Below are 18,372 nucleotides of genomic sequence, written 5' to 3' on the forward strand. Positions count from 1 at the left end.
TGTGTAGTTTTTGCTAAATAATAAGTAATCGTGACAATTTTATTTACAAGTCTAAATTCCATATGTTTAAGGGGGCCAAAAATGTAGGATTTTGTTTGGTTTTTTTATCTTCTTATTGAGAAAATGTGAACTCCAGAGTGACCTCATGTTCAGCATATGTGATGATTAATAATTATGGATATCATATATTTAATTCAAATTGAATGAAGTGTATAAAGCGCTTCACATTTTTAAAGTCATTCATTTCTCACAAAACCCTTTGAGGAAGGAGAAGATAGTTTCATTTTGCAGTTTAGAAAACTCTAAAAGTCACATAACTAAGTGTTAGAACCAGAATTTGAATCTAGGTCTATCAGATTCCAGAGTCTACTTTTTTTTTTAACCCCAGCTATGATGCCTAATTTTTGAGAATAAATCTTTTCATTGAGCTAACACTGAATGATAATAATGCTTCATTATCTTGGTTAAATGTACTGGTTCTGATTATTTAGATATAGTTAATGTCAACATGTATTTGACCTGTTTATTTTTGTCCACAGTTTTTGCCTGTGTACATGCACATTCGGGTTCTGGTTGCTGCGTACCTATTTCAGACAGGGTATGGGCATTTCTCATACTTTTGGATCAAAGGAGACTTTGGAATCCATAGAGTATGTCAGGTAGGAATGCGTTGTTATTCTTTTTCTTTCATTTCAACGGGCTTTTGTGCCTGTTGAGAAAATATAAATATGGCCATGAATAATTTGAAGTAATTTGAATTTGTGAAATAGCACTTTAAAGTTGTGTTATTTCCATGTTCTGTGGTTAATAATTGAAGATAAATAATTTATTACTGAGGGATGGAAAAATAGAATTTAGATGAATGTGTAATAGATGCACACAAGAGAAAACATTGCTGATTCACTTCAGTTTTGTAGAAATATACAGTTACCTGGGATTATTATAATATGCTATGTTTTCTGTCTCTAAGAAGAGGATTAAGATTTATTAAGTTTCTACATTGTGCTAGGGAGTTTGTAAACATTATTTTATTTACCCTTCATTACAACCCTGAGTGGTGATCTTTATGTTTACAGACAAGGACACTGAGGCTCAGAGAGGTTAAATAATTTGCCTAAGCTTCCCTGATAGCTCAGTTGGTTAAGAATCCACCTGCAATGCAGGAGACCCTGGTTCGACTCCTGGGTCAGGAAGATCTGCTGGAGAAGGGATAGGCTACCCACTCCAGTATTCTTGGCCTTCCCTTGTGGCTCAGCTGGTAAAAAATCCACCTGCAATGCGGGAGACCTGGGTTCGAGCCCTGGGCTCAGAAGATCCCCTGGAGAAGGGAACGATTACTCACTCCAGGATTCTAGCCTGGAGAATTCCATGGACTGTACAGTCCCTGGGGTCTCAAAGAGTTGGACATGACTGAGCGACTTTCACTTAGAAAGGTAACATAGTAAGTGATAAAGCTCTAATATTAATCTGCTCAAATTCTGTGTTCTTTGACATCACACCATCTGAAATGACTGGTTACGCAAGTCCCAAAGATACTTTTGTTTTTCAAAGACTCTTTTTAATTTGAGTAATATTATTTTGTATCTATTAATACTTTCAACTTAATACCAAATGGGATAAATCAACATCAAACGGAGATCAAATGGACACTCTTTCATTGAGATAATCTAATCTTTGTTTATGAACTATAGCTCTGGGAAGGAAGTTTATGATTCTTTTCCTGCATTTAACAAGATGACGCTTGTAGCCAGAGGACAGCTCAGGTTGGTGCTTTGCTGGGATCCAGTTAATAAAATGATGCATAGATATTTTATGTTCAACTATTTACAATGATTTTAGAACAAATATGGTTTTTTAAGGATTAGTAAATGGTACTTGTACAGTTATTATTTTAGTCTTAAACATTTATACTCTGTCAGAGAGAATCTGTCTACTTTTCATGCATACCTAGAATGAAAACCGTTTTCTTCTTTTTAATAGGTCTTATTTCGTCTCAATTTCCTGGTAGTGGTGTTATGCATAGTAATGGATCGGCCTTATCAATTCTATTACTTTGTCCCCTTGGTCACTGTATGGTTCATGGTCATATATGTTACTTTAGCACTATGGCCACAAATAATCCAAAAAAAAGCAAACGGTAAATATATTTTCTTCCTAATGTTAATAAATATATTCTTCCAGTGCAAGTTTCTTGTTAGTTGCTAAAGGCTATTATTTTTATTGAGACGTATTGACAGTTTAAATTTATATGTAGCATTGACATTTTGAAAATTTGTTCTTAAATTATGTTTCTAGAATGTTAGTCACATGGTTCGAGTAGTATTAACAGTGAGGAACAATAGTTTGCATTTATATTATGTTTTCTCTTTTTAAAAAACTTTCAAAGCCATTTTACTTCTCAGCTAGTGCAACTGTTTTCAAACTCTCCTGTATGGAGCCAGAATGGAGCGAGCCAGAGGGCCACACATCCTGCTTCAGTCTTGGCAGCTCTGGTGTACTCGATCCTGTGTCTCTGTGTGTGTGTGTGTGTGTGTGTGTAGATTTTGAGTAGACAGTCATTTGCAAAAAGGCTTTTTGCATCAAACAAGCTTAAAAATCACTAATATAGCTTATCTTCTAAACAACCCTTTAAGCAGTTATTATCAACCTGTTTTATGTTTAAGGAAGCGTCATCTTCAAATTTTATACAGCTGGGTCTGATGAATGTTCAAAGTAAGGTCACAGTCGTTGATCCTAATGCTTTTCTCCTTTGAAATCGTGTTATTAAAATTAAAGCCCGGTTTTGTTTTTTTTTTGGAAAAAGAATTTTTTTATCTTTAATAATGTCTTTTAGGTCTTTCAATCAAATATTATATATCAAAAAATATTTTCTGTTGACTTCTATTATAATACCAAATACTTTTTCAGAGAAGAGTTAAGCTCCAGCCTTCAATAAAGTCCATTTGCGACTTGGAGAGTCTCTGTAGTTTAATTCCTCAACATAAACCCTGCATATTCATAAAATGATAATCAATATGTATAAACTGTGAACACATAACTTAAAATATGCATATGTTAAAATGCATCTTATGATTAAACTAGTCCACTGGGAAGTTCTTATGCTCTCTCCTTAAAACTGTAATGTTTCAGCAGTATTACCTAAGTTATTAAACATGAGTGTTTGTTAGAATTACATTGAACCTGTTGTTCCAAGTTTTGTTGTAACTTTCAGTAATGAATAGTATAATTGAATCTAGGATGTATTTTCAAATGCATTTATAGTGGCTGAATATCAGGTATATGGGGTATCAGATTAATGTTGTAGCCTCATTCCTAGTAAGGATGCTCCACCTTTTCTTCCTTTGTGTCCCACTTGTAATTTATACTACTGAGATATATTTTGTGTATCCTGTAAGGCAGCCTTAAATTATTATAAAGAGCTATGCAGGGTATTAATATGTTAAATAGAGAGTATTTAACATGTTTTCTAATGTAAGTTTACATTTCTTAGTAAATTAAATATTTTCTCTCTTAGGAAATTGTTTGTGGCATTTTGGCTTACTGTTGAAACTAGCCTTCTTGCTGTTGTGTATATGTTTTTTGGCATATTCTCAGGTTTGTATTGTCCTTTTTGGTTTATATTTTGTTGTATTTTATTCTAAAGTTCAAATCTGTTAAAGTATGAGGGAAGAATCAGAGCTTTTTTTTAAGCTTCATTTTTTAATGACTGTAATAAAAGTGTCACTCTGTAGTTGACTACTCAGTGTAGTTCTTTTGAGACCTATCTACTTTTGTTACCTCTGTTTTTGTTGTAAGAGCAATTTAAAGCTCTTCCTCTGGCAATTGTTCAGAATCCATTTTACTTGACTTTGATCAATCAAACTTTTATTGAATGCCTCTTACAAGACACTAAGTGAAGATCAAAATTCTCTTGACAGAATTTGCAACTTGGTTTGTGCATTATTCATTGCATCAAAGTGTTACTTGACTTTTCCCATAACTTCATAGAGCAAAATTTTGGCTGTTAATAAAGCCAACTTAGGGGCAGAGGGGCTTGTTTATATGTAGTATGTACCTCTAACCTTTTATCCCTCTATTTTGATGGTTGAGATTTTCTCAACTATTTTTGCAAGATGACGAACTGCTACCTGCTGGTCAGTCCAGCAGACAGACTTATTATTTGGGCAGCATTTTTATAACAATATTTTAATTTAAATGCATTTAGTTGTGACATATTCTGTAGTTTATTTCCATCTCCAACCCTATCGTGTATCTGACTCTACCAGATGAAAATGCCATATGAGCATTGTGTGTGTGTGTGTGTGTGTAAACTCCTATAGAGGGCTTTTCTTTTTTTTCTATAGCCTTTCCTATTTATTTTCATTCTTAGAAATAAAGTATTTTATGTCTGCCTGACTTCTAAGGTTTTTTGCAGGAAATGTGTAAAGTAATAAGGAAACAATAGGCAAATGTTAAAGAAATAGCCAGTTAAGTGTCACACTACTTGACAATTATTCATTAAAATTCCCAACACTCCCTAGTTCATCTGAGGGAGGGAAAGGAAGACAGACCAAGAGTTCATAAAAAGAATTAAGGTTTAGCTTTGAATCAATATTGACTACTGGATAAGAAAAAAGTTGTCCATAGCCCAGTACAGCCCAGTGTCTTTCACAAATAGGTGCTCATTAAATACTTGCTTACTGATTACATAAAAAATAAATTTTGATGAGAAATAAACTTGATACATATACACGGAATCCTTTATCTCTAATACATATCGGTGAAATATAGAAATGTGATATAGTAGGTATACACCTTATGTTGCAGGTCTTGGTAATAATCATCCTGAGGCATAGACCTTGATAGAACCTATTTTTATAAGTGACTAGCATTTTAAATTCTGTGACTAAATGGAGAATATTGTATTTTATTAAAATAATAAACTTCTTCTGACCTAAAGATTTGGTATTACCTAAAATATAATACTATTTTCATGTTTTGATTTTTTATTAGCCTTTTAAAAAACTGAAGTTATGCATTTTTTTTTTTAATGCCATGGCATCATGTGTAATAATGGAGTTTCCATAATAGAGTTTGTTGTCATTCTTTAGTCTGGAAATTGAGTGTTTTGTTCTCTTTTTTGAAAGACTTCATTAATGTACAGAAATGTACCCAAGACTTCTGCCCCTTCATTCCCAGATTTTCCAGACTGTCAGATCAATAAGAAGGTACATTCACTAACTTGACAAGAATAAAGTTGTAAGCTTTGTTTCAAAGTCTAATAATGGCATTTGGGTATAGTTGATTGAGTAAGGTGACTAATTCAGAGGATTATTTTCATTCATATGGTTCATTATAGATTGATTATTAAGGACATTACATAAGGAAAAACTATAACCATCATCCTTTAGGTTATTGATACCATATTGGCTGAAGTAATTTGTAGCTTTGTGTTTTGATCATTAAATAGTAGCTGTTTTGTACACTAGATTAAATGGAATAACTTTCCAATTACCAGCTTGGGGTTTGTTTTGTTTTGTTTTTTGATTTTGACATCTCAATAGCCTTTCATGTGCTATGAAAGTAAGTTAACAAAAATGTTTTGTTATCTTTACTATCCATTAGTAGAATAAATTTCTTTTCAAATGAAATGACATTTTGATGTGAAATGAATAGAATTTTAAAATTATGAATGACCTTAATATAATCTTAACTTTAGAAAATTACAGTTTATAATAGAATTGCAAAAGCCAGTATTGACTTATACCATCTTAATTTATTTTCTGAATTCCTCTTCTCAGGGTGCATTTGAGAAGATCTTTTCTCTTTGGCCATTGTCCAAGTGTTTTGAACTGAAAGGCAATGTATATGAATGGTGGTTCAGATGGAGGTTAGACCGTTATGTATGTATTTACCTTGTGCTCTTTTGCCATTTCCAATTATACTTTTAAAATTTCTTTGTAAAAATGTAATCTGTTTTTATTTAGTTTTGGAATAAGGAAAAATGTTGATTTGGTAAATCAAAGCAATCCAGCCAACCCCTTGGTTTTCTTTTCTTTTCTTTTTTTGCAGTGAGCAAAATACTTTTTTATTTTTACACAAGTTATCTTAACATTTATTGTTATTGTTTTGATTCATCTGGTCTTTAAAAAATTATTATTTTTTAATTGAAGTATACTTGATTTACAATGTGTCAGTTTTTAAATGAAAATTCTTAAATGTTGGGAAAGGTTTAAAGTCAGGAGTATCAGCAGTTTGGCAACATGTACCCAGCGCTTGTTGTTGTTGTTGTTTAGTCTCTAAGTCATATCCGACTCTTTTGAGACCCCACGGACTGTAGCCCACCAGGCTCCTCTGTCCATGGGACTTCCCAGGCAAGAATTACTGTTACTGCAAGTGGCACTTTTCATTCTTTTTTATGGCTGAGTAGTGTTCCGTTGTATGTATGTACCCCATCTCCCCTGTCCACTCACCCATTGGTGGATGTTAGGTGCTTCCATGTCCTGGCTGCTGTAAATAGTGCTTCAGTGAACGCTGGGGTGCATGTCTCTTTTCAAATTATGGTTTTATCCAGATATATAAAATGTCTTTATTTCTTTACTTGCTGCTGAGACTACTTGAAGTAAACCAGCTTATCTTGTCTTATCAAGAGATGTTTGCTTGTCTATTGCAGATTGTTTCTAGTGATCATTGACTTGTCCTCATTTCTTGATGTTTAGGTTCTTCATAGAAACTTTGGACCTTTAAGCTTTTAACCTCTATACTTCTATACATATTGTGATCCTTTACCAAGTATATTTTCTATTTATTGAAAAGTAGCTATTTAAAACAGGTTTTCCCCCCTTATTTTTCAGGTAGTCTTTCATGGAATGTTGTTTGCTTTCATTTATCTGGCTTTACAGAAGCGCCAAATACTTTCTGAAGGAAAGGGTGAACCTCTTTTTTCAAGCAAAATTTCAAATTTTCTATTATTTATTTCAGTAGTTTCTTTCTTGGTAAGTTTCACATGTAATCTTCTAAACTTCCAAAATCCCAAATGGTGCAGAAAATTAACTTTTAGAGATAGGAATTTAATCATTTGTTTTTAATAAATGAAATCTTTTACTTTTGAAATATCTTTTTCTCATTTTAAATTGAACATAAATTCTAAAGAGAATATAAACATATATGTGTTAAATATGAAGAATAACTTGAGATCTCAGTGAAATAGGAATTTTAAAAGTTGTAATAAGTCTGGGAAAAAATATAACGTAAGATATTTAACAGAAATAACCATCACTGCATTATGATCACTATTTCTGGAAAAACACAGACTTATGCTCCTCTCTCTCTACTTTGTTATGTTTGAGCTTACCAAAATGAGTGAGGAGCAAACCTGTGTACAGTTTTTACTGAACTTTTTTTAATAGCATAATGAAGTATAATGTTGGACTTCCCTGGCAGTCCAGTGGTTAGCACTTTGCCTTCCAATGCAAAAGTTGCAGGTTTGATCCTTGGTCAGGCAGCTAAGATCCCACATGGCTCCTGGCCAAAAAAGTCAAAACATGAAACAAAAGCAGTATTGTAACAAATTCAATAAAGGCTTTTAAAATGGTCCACATCCAAAAAAAAAGAAATCTTTAAAAATATTATGAAATATGTTATAAATAAACTCCTTAAAATTGAGTGCTGCCTTTTTAAAAATAACTATTTTTGTGAAGTGATCCGTAAATTTTTTGTTTTAGACCTATTCCATCTGGGCTAGCAGTTGTAAAAACAAAGCAGAATGCAATGAACTCCACCCATCTGTTTCTGTGGTACAGGTAATTATGTTTATTTAGAGAAATTTTTCTTAATTTTTGATTAGAACAAGGAGTCTTTAGAGACAGCTTTTAGATCGAAATCTATTAAATGTAGTGTATCTTTCTAAGCCCTACCTTCCTCTACTGTAATAGAGATACTAAAATCTCTTTTAAAGGGTGGTTATTAAATGTTATTATTAAATGTATAGAAATGATCAGTGTTTATCACATGATAAGCACTTAGAAAATGTTAATTCATTTCTCCTGTTTGCTTTTTCATCATTTATTTATTCAGATTTCTTCATTTACTTGTTTTTGGCCTTACTTATTAATGGCCTTCCATGTGTTAAGAACCATGCTACAGGTCAGAAGTGCATGTAGTTCCTGCCCTCAGAACTTACAGACCAATAGAAATATGGATGAATATTTATTCATTTAACAGTTTTTAAAATTCATTTAACAAGTCTTTGATACTTCTGTGTGCTGGATATTATGCTGAGGGGTATAGTGATGACCAAAGCAGACATGGTCCCTACCCTCACAGAGCCCGTATTCTTCTGTTGCAGATAGTAATCATATAATCACCAAGTAATCATAAACAGAAGTTCATGATGCTACAAGGGAATACAATAAGGGTATATGGCCTAGTTGGAGTTGGAGTGAAGGTGCTTAGGGTTCAGAGACGGTTTCCCTGATAAAATTAAACTGAGAGGAGCTTCCCTGGTGGTCCAGCGGTTAAGACTGTGCTTCCACTGCAGGGGGTGCAAGTTTGATCCCCAGTCAGGGAAGTGCTGAACGCCATAAGGTACAGCCAAAGTGGGGTGGAAAAATTAAGCTAAGATTGGAGGAATGAAGGCAGGCAGTGAGAACTTAGGCCCTGTGGGTAGGAAAGAGTATATTCCCATTCTGGGAAGTTGAAGAAAGCCACTGGGGCTGGAACTCAGAGAGCCAGCATCTAAAGAAGTATGTGGTAGTGACTGGGAGGTGGGCAGAGGCTGCTCGGGGCAGCCCAAATCAGATTTACATTTTACAGAGACGTTGTGATTAGTGTGGTGATGGTTAAGTACAGGGCACTGTAGAACATTTGGGATTTCTTCCTAATCCATCTTGATATCAGAGCAGGGTTCTTGGAGAAAGTTATGTCTAAGCCAAAGCCTAAAAAATGTCTGGTTCAACAGAAAGGAACAGGGAGGATTTCTGGAGGATCTTCTTGTAGGTTTTAAGTTCTCTTCATTGAAGAAACTATTTCATCCATCTTAAACCCCTATATAGTCAGTAGAACTAAGCATATGACCAACTCTCCAAACACAATTGATAATAACACTTTTAAAAATTGTACTATATTAATATAGCATTTTCAGGACTTCTACAGAAGTCATGCTTACAAGTAACACTTTGTATTTTGTGTCTGATGTGATTTCTGTAGCAACATGAAAGGAAGGGGGCTGTTCCACTAACATTACACCAATACAGAACAATGTAAGAGTAGCTAAGGGAGAGGTGACTGCACATAGAATAAGGCTAACGTAAACCCTGCTGAGCCGTATCACTTTCACTCCTAGTCACTGTGTGCCACATACTCCTCTTTCCTTAGTTACTTTTTCCCACATTTACATTGCTGTCAGTAGAAGGAGCCTTGAAGAGAGCAAAAAGATGGGGGTGGGCAGCTCGCAACAGAGTGAATACGTTATAGAAGAAGCAAAATCATATCATGGAATTTTATTAATTTTGATACATAAATATAGCCTTTCTTTCTACACAAAGGTCCTCAAGATGAGTTTATATTTTTTCTAATACATATAAAATAAAATAAAACTGTCCAGCCATATAAAACCTGCCCTTGTTTGCACTATATGGACCACATGCTCAGAAATCCAGTTTTAGACTCTAGATCAAAAATAACTTGCAAATACTTCATCTATTGAGGGGGGGAAAAAAAACAGTCTATGTATTGAGTTCAGTAACATAAATAATAAAGTTATCACTTGAAAGAAAGCAAAATTATTTTAATAAGCAGATTATTAATGTTTCTCTGTGTGTTTTTTCTTTAGATTTTAGCCTTCATCCTAATAAGGAATATCCCTGGGTATGCACGTTCAGTTTACAGTTCATTTTTTGCTTGGTTTGGAAAAATTTCATTAGAGGTTGGTACATTAATATTTTGATCTGTCTTACACTACCCAGTGTTTTATATGGAGCTGTGTATATAAATGTATATAGGTGTGTAACTGACTTTTTTTTAAAACCAGAGCTATGTTTATGAAATTATAAGCAAGAAGCTTTGAACTTCAACAGCAGTATTGTAGAATGTTTTTAAAGTCTTACTTAAATGGTTAGATACAGATGACTTTCACATATTTATTTTGTCTTAAACTTTCAAGTACAGCCAAGACGCGGAAATAGGAAGAGAAAAAAATAAAATAGATACAAATGAAATTTGTAAGTAGACATAAATGAAATCAAGCTGAGAGGATTTTGATTTGTTCATTCGTAATTAAATATTATATTGCTGGAATTTAGTTTATTGACACTTATCATAATAAAATTCACTCTTATTGAAAGTTTGGGGAAAATTTTTAAACTCATTATTTTGTGTGCAGTAACTAATATGAATTTATCCTCAGAATCAGTTTAAAGTAGGTATGAAATACCTTCAGTGTATTCTGAGTTTTATTATTGAAATAGAACATTTTAAAACAGTAGAATTCATTTAATCATAAAAGATACATTTTAGTATAATGTGTATTAAATTGTCTTTAAAATGGGAAAGACTTCTGTGTGATTCAATTACACATTCTTTTTCAGATTCTCTTCCCTTATAGGTTATTACAAGATATTGAGTATAGTTCCTTGTGCTATTTATTAGGTTTTTGTTGGCTATCTATTTTACATATAATAATGTGTTAATCCCAACCTGCTAATTTATCACCTCCCCATTTTCCCATTGGTAACTAACCATAAGTTGTTTTCTATATCTGTGAGTCTCTTTCTGTCTTGGAATTAAGTTCATTCATCTTGTTTTGTTTTGTTTGTAAGATTCTCCATATAAGTGATATCATATGATACTTGTCTTTGTCTGGCTTTCTTCACTTATTATGATAATTTCTAGGTCTGTCTATGTTGCTGCAAATAGCATTATTTCATTCTTTTTTATGGCTGATGTTCCATACACATACACACACACACACACACACCACATCTTCTTTATCCTTTCACCTGCCAACGGACATTTAGGTTGCTTCTGTGTCTTGGCGATTGTAAATAGTCCTGCAGAGAAGACTAGATACTTTTGAATTATCATTTTCTCCAGCTATATGCCAAGGAGTGGAATTACAGGATCAAAAGGACACTTGAAAAGAATGTGTATTCTGCTTTTTTTTTTTTAAGTGTAATGTCCTGAAGGTATCATTTAAGTCTGACTCTTCTGTTGTATCATTTAGCATTTCTGTTGCCTTATTGATTTTCTCTCTCAAAGATCTGTCCATTGATGTGCCTGGGGTGTTAAAGGCTTCTAATTATTGTATTCCTGTCAGTTTCTCCCTTTGTTTGTTAGTATCTCCTTGCAGTGGTCCTTTTATCATTATACAGTATCCTTCTTTATCTTTCTTTATATCCTTTGTTTTAAAGTCTATCTTGTCTCATATGAGTATTGTGACTCTAGTCGTTTCTGTTTGCATGAAATATCTTTTTACATCCCCTCCCTTTTAATCTTTGAGTGTCCTTTGCCCTCAAGTGGGTCTTTTGTAGGCAGCATATTGTAGGCTTTTATATTTTTAATCCTGTCTGCCACCCTGTGTCTTTTGATTGGAGCGTTTAGTCCACTAACATTTAAAGTAATTAGTGATAGATATGTTATTTATTGCCATTTTAAACCTTGTCTTCTTGTTGGTTTTATATTTCTTCTTTGTCTCTTTTTGTTTTTCCTTTTGTGGTTTGATGGTTTTCTTTTGTATTATACTTATGTTCTCTTCTTCTTGGTTTCCATGAATCTGTTGTGGTTTCATTTGCCATTGCTCTGTTTTCCAAGTACGTTAACTCCTTCTTATGTCTACTTGGTTTAGACTGGTAGTCATATAGGCTCACACACTTGCTAAAAAAGTCTATATTTTCTTACTCTCCTCCCCCACATTTTATGATGTCCTCCTTTACATCTTCATGTTCAACCTGTTGTTGTCCATTGTGGTCATCATTGCTTTCACAAAATTTTTAAATTTTTTTAAATCTTTATACTGGCTTATTTAAGAGATGTACTTTTAAACTGTGATATTTTTCTTCCCTATAGATTCCTCATTTCTATTTATTTATTTTATTTATTTCTATTCCTCTTTTCCCTATTTATTTCCTCTCTTCTATTTCTTTTATATTCCTCTTTCAATATTTCCTTTAGGATAGGTTTAGTGTTGCTGTATTCTTTTAGTTTTTGCTTATCTGAGAAATTCTTTCTCTCTCCTTTTTATTCTAAATTATAATCTTGCTGGGTAAAATATCCTACTTGATAGGATTTTGCCTTACAAGACTTTTAATATATCTTGCCACTCCCTTCTAACCTGCAGCATTTCTGTAGAGAAATTACCTGATAACCTTATAGGGTTCCCTTGTAATTAACTCTTTGCTTTTCTGTTACAAGTCTTTAGAATCTTCTCTTTAACTTTTACCATTTTAATTATGTCTTGGCATAGGTCTGTTTGGGTTCATCTTGTTTGGAACCCTGTGTACTTCCTGTACCTGAGATATCTCTGCTTCCTTCTTTAGGTTTGGGCAAGTTTTAGCCATAATTTCTTCAAATACATTTTCAATCCCCTTTTCTCTCTCTTCTCCTTCTGGGATCCCTACTTGTGGATTGGCATGCTTTATCTTATCCTATAAGTCTGTTACATTGCTTTCATTTTTTTTTTTTTTTTCATTTGGCTTTCTCTCCACTGATCTAATTGGGTGAATTCCATTATTCTGTCTTCTAGATCACTTATTCATTCTTCTGCATTATCCATTCTGCTCTTCATTGCAGTTAATTCACCTTTTGTCTGTGCAAATTAATTTTCTAATTTTTCTTGGCTCCTCATAGCTTTCTAGTCCCTTTTTACAATAATTTGCATTTCTGTCCATAGCCTGTCATCATTCCTTCAGTATTTTCACTGTCTCCTTTTTAAACTCAGTATCTCTTAGACTGAAGAGGTCTGTTTTATTGCTTGTTCTTTCAGGGGAATTCTTTACTTAATTTTAATTGGGATTGGTTCCTCTGCTTCTTCATTTTGCATATTTCTCTTACTGTCTGAGTTTAGGAGGAACAATCATCTGCTATGATCTTGGAGGTCTGTTTTTCTGTAGGTGCGTCCCTATGTAGCCTACATGGGTTTAGTATTTTTTGGTGCGAGCACTCTTTCTAGTACGGATGCCTGCCATCTCTTTGCTCAGTGCATACTGGCCGTTATCCTTTTGATAGGAGATATGACTTGTGGCCAGAGCCTGCACTGGATATTGAACTGGGCCGCCTCCTTGCTCTGCAGTTGTCACTGCCCTATCAGGGGCAGGATCTGTTCCCTAGTTGTTGGCATAGAGGCCCCCAGATGCTTTTCTGAGCTGCATTTCTGAGCGACAGTGTGAGGTAGGTGGGATTGGAGCTCTCCCACTGGAAGAGGAGCCCCTGAGTTTTCCTTGCAGGAGCTGTTCACTGGTGAGTGTGCTCTGTTGTGTCACCTTTCACTTGTCAGGGCTCAAAGAATGCATTGTTGTTGGTGCTGTCCTTGGCTCTGTCTCAGTGGTGGGAATGTCAGCCATGGCCCTGGTGTCCCTGGGGTGTTGTCTTCACAAGGCCACCAGCGCAGGAGCTGGGTCCAGTCAGGTCCCAGGACCGCAGTACTCACACCTCTGAATCCAGTGTGGGAGCTGTGGAGGCATCCTATACCCTGGCCTAGCCCAGCCCTCACGCACATGTACCCACAGAGCCCACAGCTGCTAAGGTCAGAGCCCTCCCAGTGGCAGAAGCACCTGTTGTCTATTTGTGTGTCCCACTGGTGCTGAATTTACAAAGCTGCCAGTGAAGGTGTAAATCCATGGCTCACACAGCCATGGGGAGAGAATTCAGTCCTGCTTCCTAAGTTGCTTGGCCTCTAGGGCTCAACTGTGGTTTCAGCCCCGCTTCTGCATGTGGGCAACCCGCTGGCATCTGCTCCTGGGGCCTGCCGAGATGGTAGTTGACACAGGAGTCTCCTGAAGCAGTGGCAGCTGGGACGCACTCTCCTGGAGGTGGAGGAGGCACGGCATGGGCCAGCACACAGAGCAAGAGGCTGCTGTGGTGGCCCCACCCTTCACACACCACTTAACAATGGCCCTTCATTTCTACGGCAGACCCACACTTCTGCAAACACCCACTGTTGCAGCCATACCGCAGTCCAGCTCCTTCTGGCTGTCTCCATGCATTCAACACCAGTCTTTCCCCAGGTCTACCTCACAGTAGTTTTGATTTGCATTTTTCTGGTAATTAGTGATGTTGAACATCTTTTCATGTACTTTTTGGCCCTCTGTATGTCTTCTTTGGAGAAACATCTATTAGAGCTTCTGCCATTTTTTGACTGAGTTGTTTGTGAGATTTTTTTAAAAATTGTATTGGAATATAGTTGATTTACCATGCTGTATTAGTTTCAGGTATACAGCAAAATGAATCAGTTATACACATTCCATTCTTTGAGAGTAGATTCTTTTCCCATATAGGTCATTATAAAGTATTGAATAGTGTTCGACTATATAGTAGTTATTTGTTATCTGTTTTATATATAGTAGTGTATATATGTCAGTCCCAATCTTCCAATTTATCCCTACACCCTCTTTACCCCCTGGTAACCATAAGTTTGTTTTCTACATCTGTAACTCTGTTTCCATTTTATATATAAGTTCATTATATATAATGAAGTTCTTTGACCTTTAGTTCACTCAGTATCCATCCGTGTCCATCCATGTTGCAGCAAATGGTGTTATTTCGTTCTTTTTTTATAGCTGAGTAATGCTCCATTGTAAATATGTACCACATCTTTTTGATCCATTCCTCTGTTGGACATACAGGTTGCTTCCATGTCCTGGCTGTTGTAAATAGTGCTTGAGTATTGGTATACATGTATCTTTTCAAATTAAGGTTTTCTCTGGATATATGCTCATGAGTGGGATTGCTGGATCATATGGAAGCTCTATTTTTAGTTTTTTAAGAAACCTTTGTACTTCCTCCATAGTGGCTGTACCCAGTTTACATTTCCACCAACAGTGTAGGGGAGTTCACCTTTCTCCATACTCTCTCCAGCATTTATTGTTTATAGATTTTTTTTTGATGATAGCCATTCTGACTGTTGGGAGGTGATACCTCATGGTAGTTTTGATTTTCACTTCTCTAATAATTAGTGATGTGGAACATCTTTTCTTGTGTTTTTTAGCCAGCTGTATATCTTCTTTGGAGAAATGTCTGTTTAGATCTTCTGCCTATGTTTTGATTGGGTTGCTTTTTTGATACTGAGCTGCGTGAGCTGTTTGTATATTTTGGAGATTAATCCCTTGTCGGTTGCTTCATTTGCGAATATTTTCTCCAATTCTGTAGATTGTCTTTTCATTTTGTTTATGGTTTCCTTTGCTGTGCAACAGCTTTTAAGTTTAATTAGGTCATATTTGTTTATTTTTGTTTCTATTTTCATTACTATAGGAGGTGGATTGAAAAAGATCTTGCTGTGGTTTATGTCAAAGTGTTTTTGCTGTGTTTTTCTACAAGAATTTTATAGTGTCTGGTCTTACATTTAGGCCTTTAATCCATTTTGAGTTTATTTTTGTGTTCTAATTTCATCCTTTTACATGGAGCTGTCCGGATTTCCTAGCACCACTTACTGAAGAGGCTCTCTTCTCTCCATTGTGTATTCTTGCCTCCTCTGTTGTAGATTAGGTGACGGTAGGTGTGGGTTTACCTCTGGGCTTTCTGTCTTATTCCACGGATACATATTTCTGTTTTTGTGCCACTGTCACTTTATTTCTGTGCCAGTGTCATGCTGTTTTGATTATTGTATCTTTGTAGTATAGTCTGAAATCAGGGAGCCTGATTCCCCAGATCCATTTTTCTTAAGATTACTATGTCTGTTTGGGGTCTTTTTGTGTTTCCATACAATTTTTAAGATTGTTGTTGTTGTTGTTCTAGATCTGCAAAAAAATGGCATTGGTAACTCAATAGGTATTGCATTAAATCTGTAGTTTACTTTGTGGTATAGGCATTATGACAATAGACTTTTCAAGGCCGGTAGTGAAACAATTATGCTATCATATGTTTGAATTGGGAAAATCTATAATATATTTATGGACTTTCTGAAAATATCTAACTTGAAATATTTTTCCTTCCAGCTATTTATTTGCCAATATCACATATGGCTGGCAGCAGACACAAGGGGTATCTTGGTCCTCATACCTGGAAACCCTATGCTCAACATTATTGTCAGCACTTTCATATTTGTTTGTGTGGCACATGAAATTTCTCAGATCACGAATGATCTTGCACAGATTATTATTCCTAAAGATAACTCATCTCTGTTGAAAAGATTGGCATGTATAGCTGCATTTTTTTGTGGACTCCTCATCTTATCATCCATTCAAGATAAATCAAGACATTAGGATTCTAAAAACTTAAAACTCTTCAGATTAACTTTGAATCTACCCAGAGGAGAACAGCATCTATCTGGAGATGTATTGTAAATGTATATGTAAATAAAAATTTGTGTGGCAAGAGGATAGCTCAGTGACATCTGTTGAACATGTGTGGTTGTATATTTTGGAAATGTACATATACAATGTGAAATACTGAAAAAATTGAAGCAGAGTGCATCGTATAAGATTGCATGTGAAAAGTCTTTTCTACTGGATCTACATTTCAATTTATAAGTGATTTTAAGTTAACATATGAAGGCAGGGAAATAATTACCTTTCCAGTAAAAAAATACAGATAATTTAACTAGCTGGGTAACACCAATGAGTGTTTTGATATTTACTAAATTTATGGTAATAAAAATTGTATGCACCTATATTCATCATGGAAATTCCTACTTCATCAAAAGCTTTCTTACTCAAAGATTGCAGTGTTGTTTTCTTATATGTGCAATGATGTGGAATGACAAACAGTATGTATTTTATTGTTCATTTTCTGATATTATGTTTCCTGATATGATTTTTCTTCCTAACTGTGGTTTTCAGGTATATAAACCTAAAATCTTTGTACACTTTGTCCCAGAGTTGTTCTAGGCTCCATGACAGGGTTTTGTCATTGATTCTATTGTAGCTTTTTATAAAAAGGCCAGATTTTCCTTCCAGTCCAAACATTCACCTGTTTCCTTTCCTTAAGCTACACCAGTGTAATACGTTACCCTGTGAATTCATCACATATGCTTTCCCCCCATCTAATTAGTTTTTGTATATTATTTCCAATGTTTGGAAGCTCTTTATAACCATTTTGGTATTTCCTATTACTCCCTCCTATTTTTAAAAAAATATTTATCAACCTAAATATGTGCAGTGTAGTAAAGATTCAAGACATGTTTGAGATGTATGACAATAAGTAGAATTTTAAGTAAACTGGTCACCTTGGGCAATGTTTGTTTTGGGTTTTGTTACAGGCTTAACTGTTAGAGGTATAAATCTATTTATCTGTTGTACAGATTTGATTACAGATTTTAATGTTTTAAAAATTGCACTTGTTTGCTGTTACTGTGTATGGGGTAAAATATTTTTTGTTCATGGTATATGAAAATATGGAATAATTTAAACAGTAAATAAACATTCTGTGGATGCTTATTTTTGTATTGTAAAGTATCAATTAAACTATGTGGTTTTTTTTAAAAGCTGGATCCATTAATGATTGGTTCAAATGTCTAATTCATTTCCTCAGTTTAAATTTACTTTTTTAACCTCTTAGCATATATGGGTAAGTCACAGTGATAGTTAAAGAATAATTTAGTTATCAGTGCTTTAGAGGATAATCTGCCCTTTCTGCTCATGAGTTAAAACATTGTTTTATTAGTAATGTTACTTGAAGATTTAAAAAATTGAAGTATTTCTTTAGCACTGGATTTATATGCTAGTGATATATTCCATTAATTGAGGAGTGTCTCTCAAACAGATGTGTGTTCTTTCTTTTTCTCTCTTCTTCTGCCCTTACTTAGTCTTTTGACATTTCCCAGATAGACAATTGTAATGATTCATTGCTTTGCTTCCTAGACTGCAGGCTTATAAGTAGAGCATAGTATAGTTATAAATCAAAAACTTCCAAGTACTGTGATCACACTTTTCTTGCTAGTGTGGCTTGCCAATGAGTAGAGTGCATTTTAATTTAGCTTGTAAGTTTTATCACCTGAGAAAGATTCTTCCTGATGAAACAACTGAAAAAAAAAAAGATGACCAGTATTTGTTTTTTAGAAGCGTTTATGTCTTCCAATAGTAATACCCAAGTGAATATAAGTTTTCTTCCCTATTTGAACTCAAGCCTAAAACTTGACTGGTGAGCCCTATTTCTTCGTCACGTTTTCATTTAATGTACATATAAAATAAAACAGTGACAGATAAAAATTAAAATAATTAAAATATACATTTGTAATTAAAATAT

The 18,372-nt window shown here is 34.5% G+C and overlaps 1 protein-coding gene across 20 annotated transcripts in view; it reads left to right on the top strand.

The window, feature by feature from the left end:
• CASD1 (CAS1 domain sialic acid O acetyltransferase 1) overlaps nucleotides 1–17,611 on the top strand; it is a 53,952-nt gene extending 36,341 nt beyond the window's left edge. For 5 of the 20 annotated variants that reach the window (XM_081531486.1, XM_081531484.1, XM_081531485.1 and 2 more), the window contains 9 exons: nucleotides 540–659; nucleotides 1,981–2,137; nucleotides 3,515–3,594; nucleotides 5,127–5,207; nucleotides 5,781–5,882; nucleotides 6,834–6,974; nucleotides 7,704–7,781; nucleotides 9,812–9,904; nucleotides 16,125–17,611. In XM_081531486.1, the coding sequence (XP_081387612.1) occupies nucleotides 540–659; nucleotides 1,981–2,137; nucleotides 3,515–3,594; nucleotides 5,127–5,207; nucleotides 5,781–5,882; nucleotides 6,834–6,974; nucleotides 7,704–7,781; nucleotides 9,812–9,904; nucleotides 16,125–16,391 (1,119 nt within the window). In that variant the 3' untranslated portion in view covers nucleotides 16,392–17,611. Of the gene's footprint in view, nucleotides 1–539; nucleotides 660–1,980; nucleotides 2,138–3,514; nucleotides 3,595–5,126; nucleotides 5,208–5,780; nucleotides 5,887–6,833; nucleotides 6,975–7,703; nucleotides 7,782–9,811; nucleotides 9,905–16,124 lie in introns of all 20 variants that reach the window. The other 15 variants (XM_081531492.1, XM_081531479.1, XM_081531483.1 and 12 more) reach the window with 5 other exon arrangements.
• The last annotated feature ends 761 nt before the right edge of the window (nucleotides 17,612–18,372 follow it).

This window comes from Giraffa tippelskirchi, chromosome 10 (genome assembly GCF_054371585.1).
Source record: "Giraffa tippelskirchi isolate mGirTip1 chromosome 10, T2T-mGirTip1v1.2.pri, whole genome shotgun sequence".
NCBI classification, from domain to species: Eukaryota; Metazoa; Chordata; class Mammalia; order Artiodactyla; family Giraffidae; genus Giraffa; species Giraffa tippelskirchi.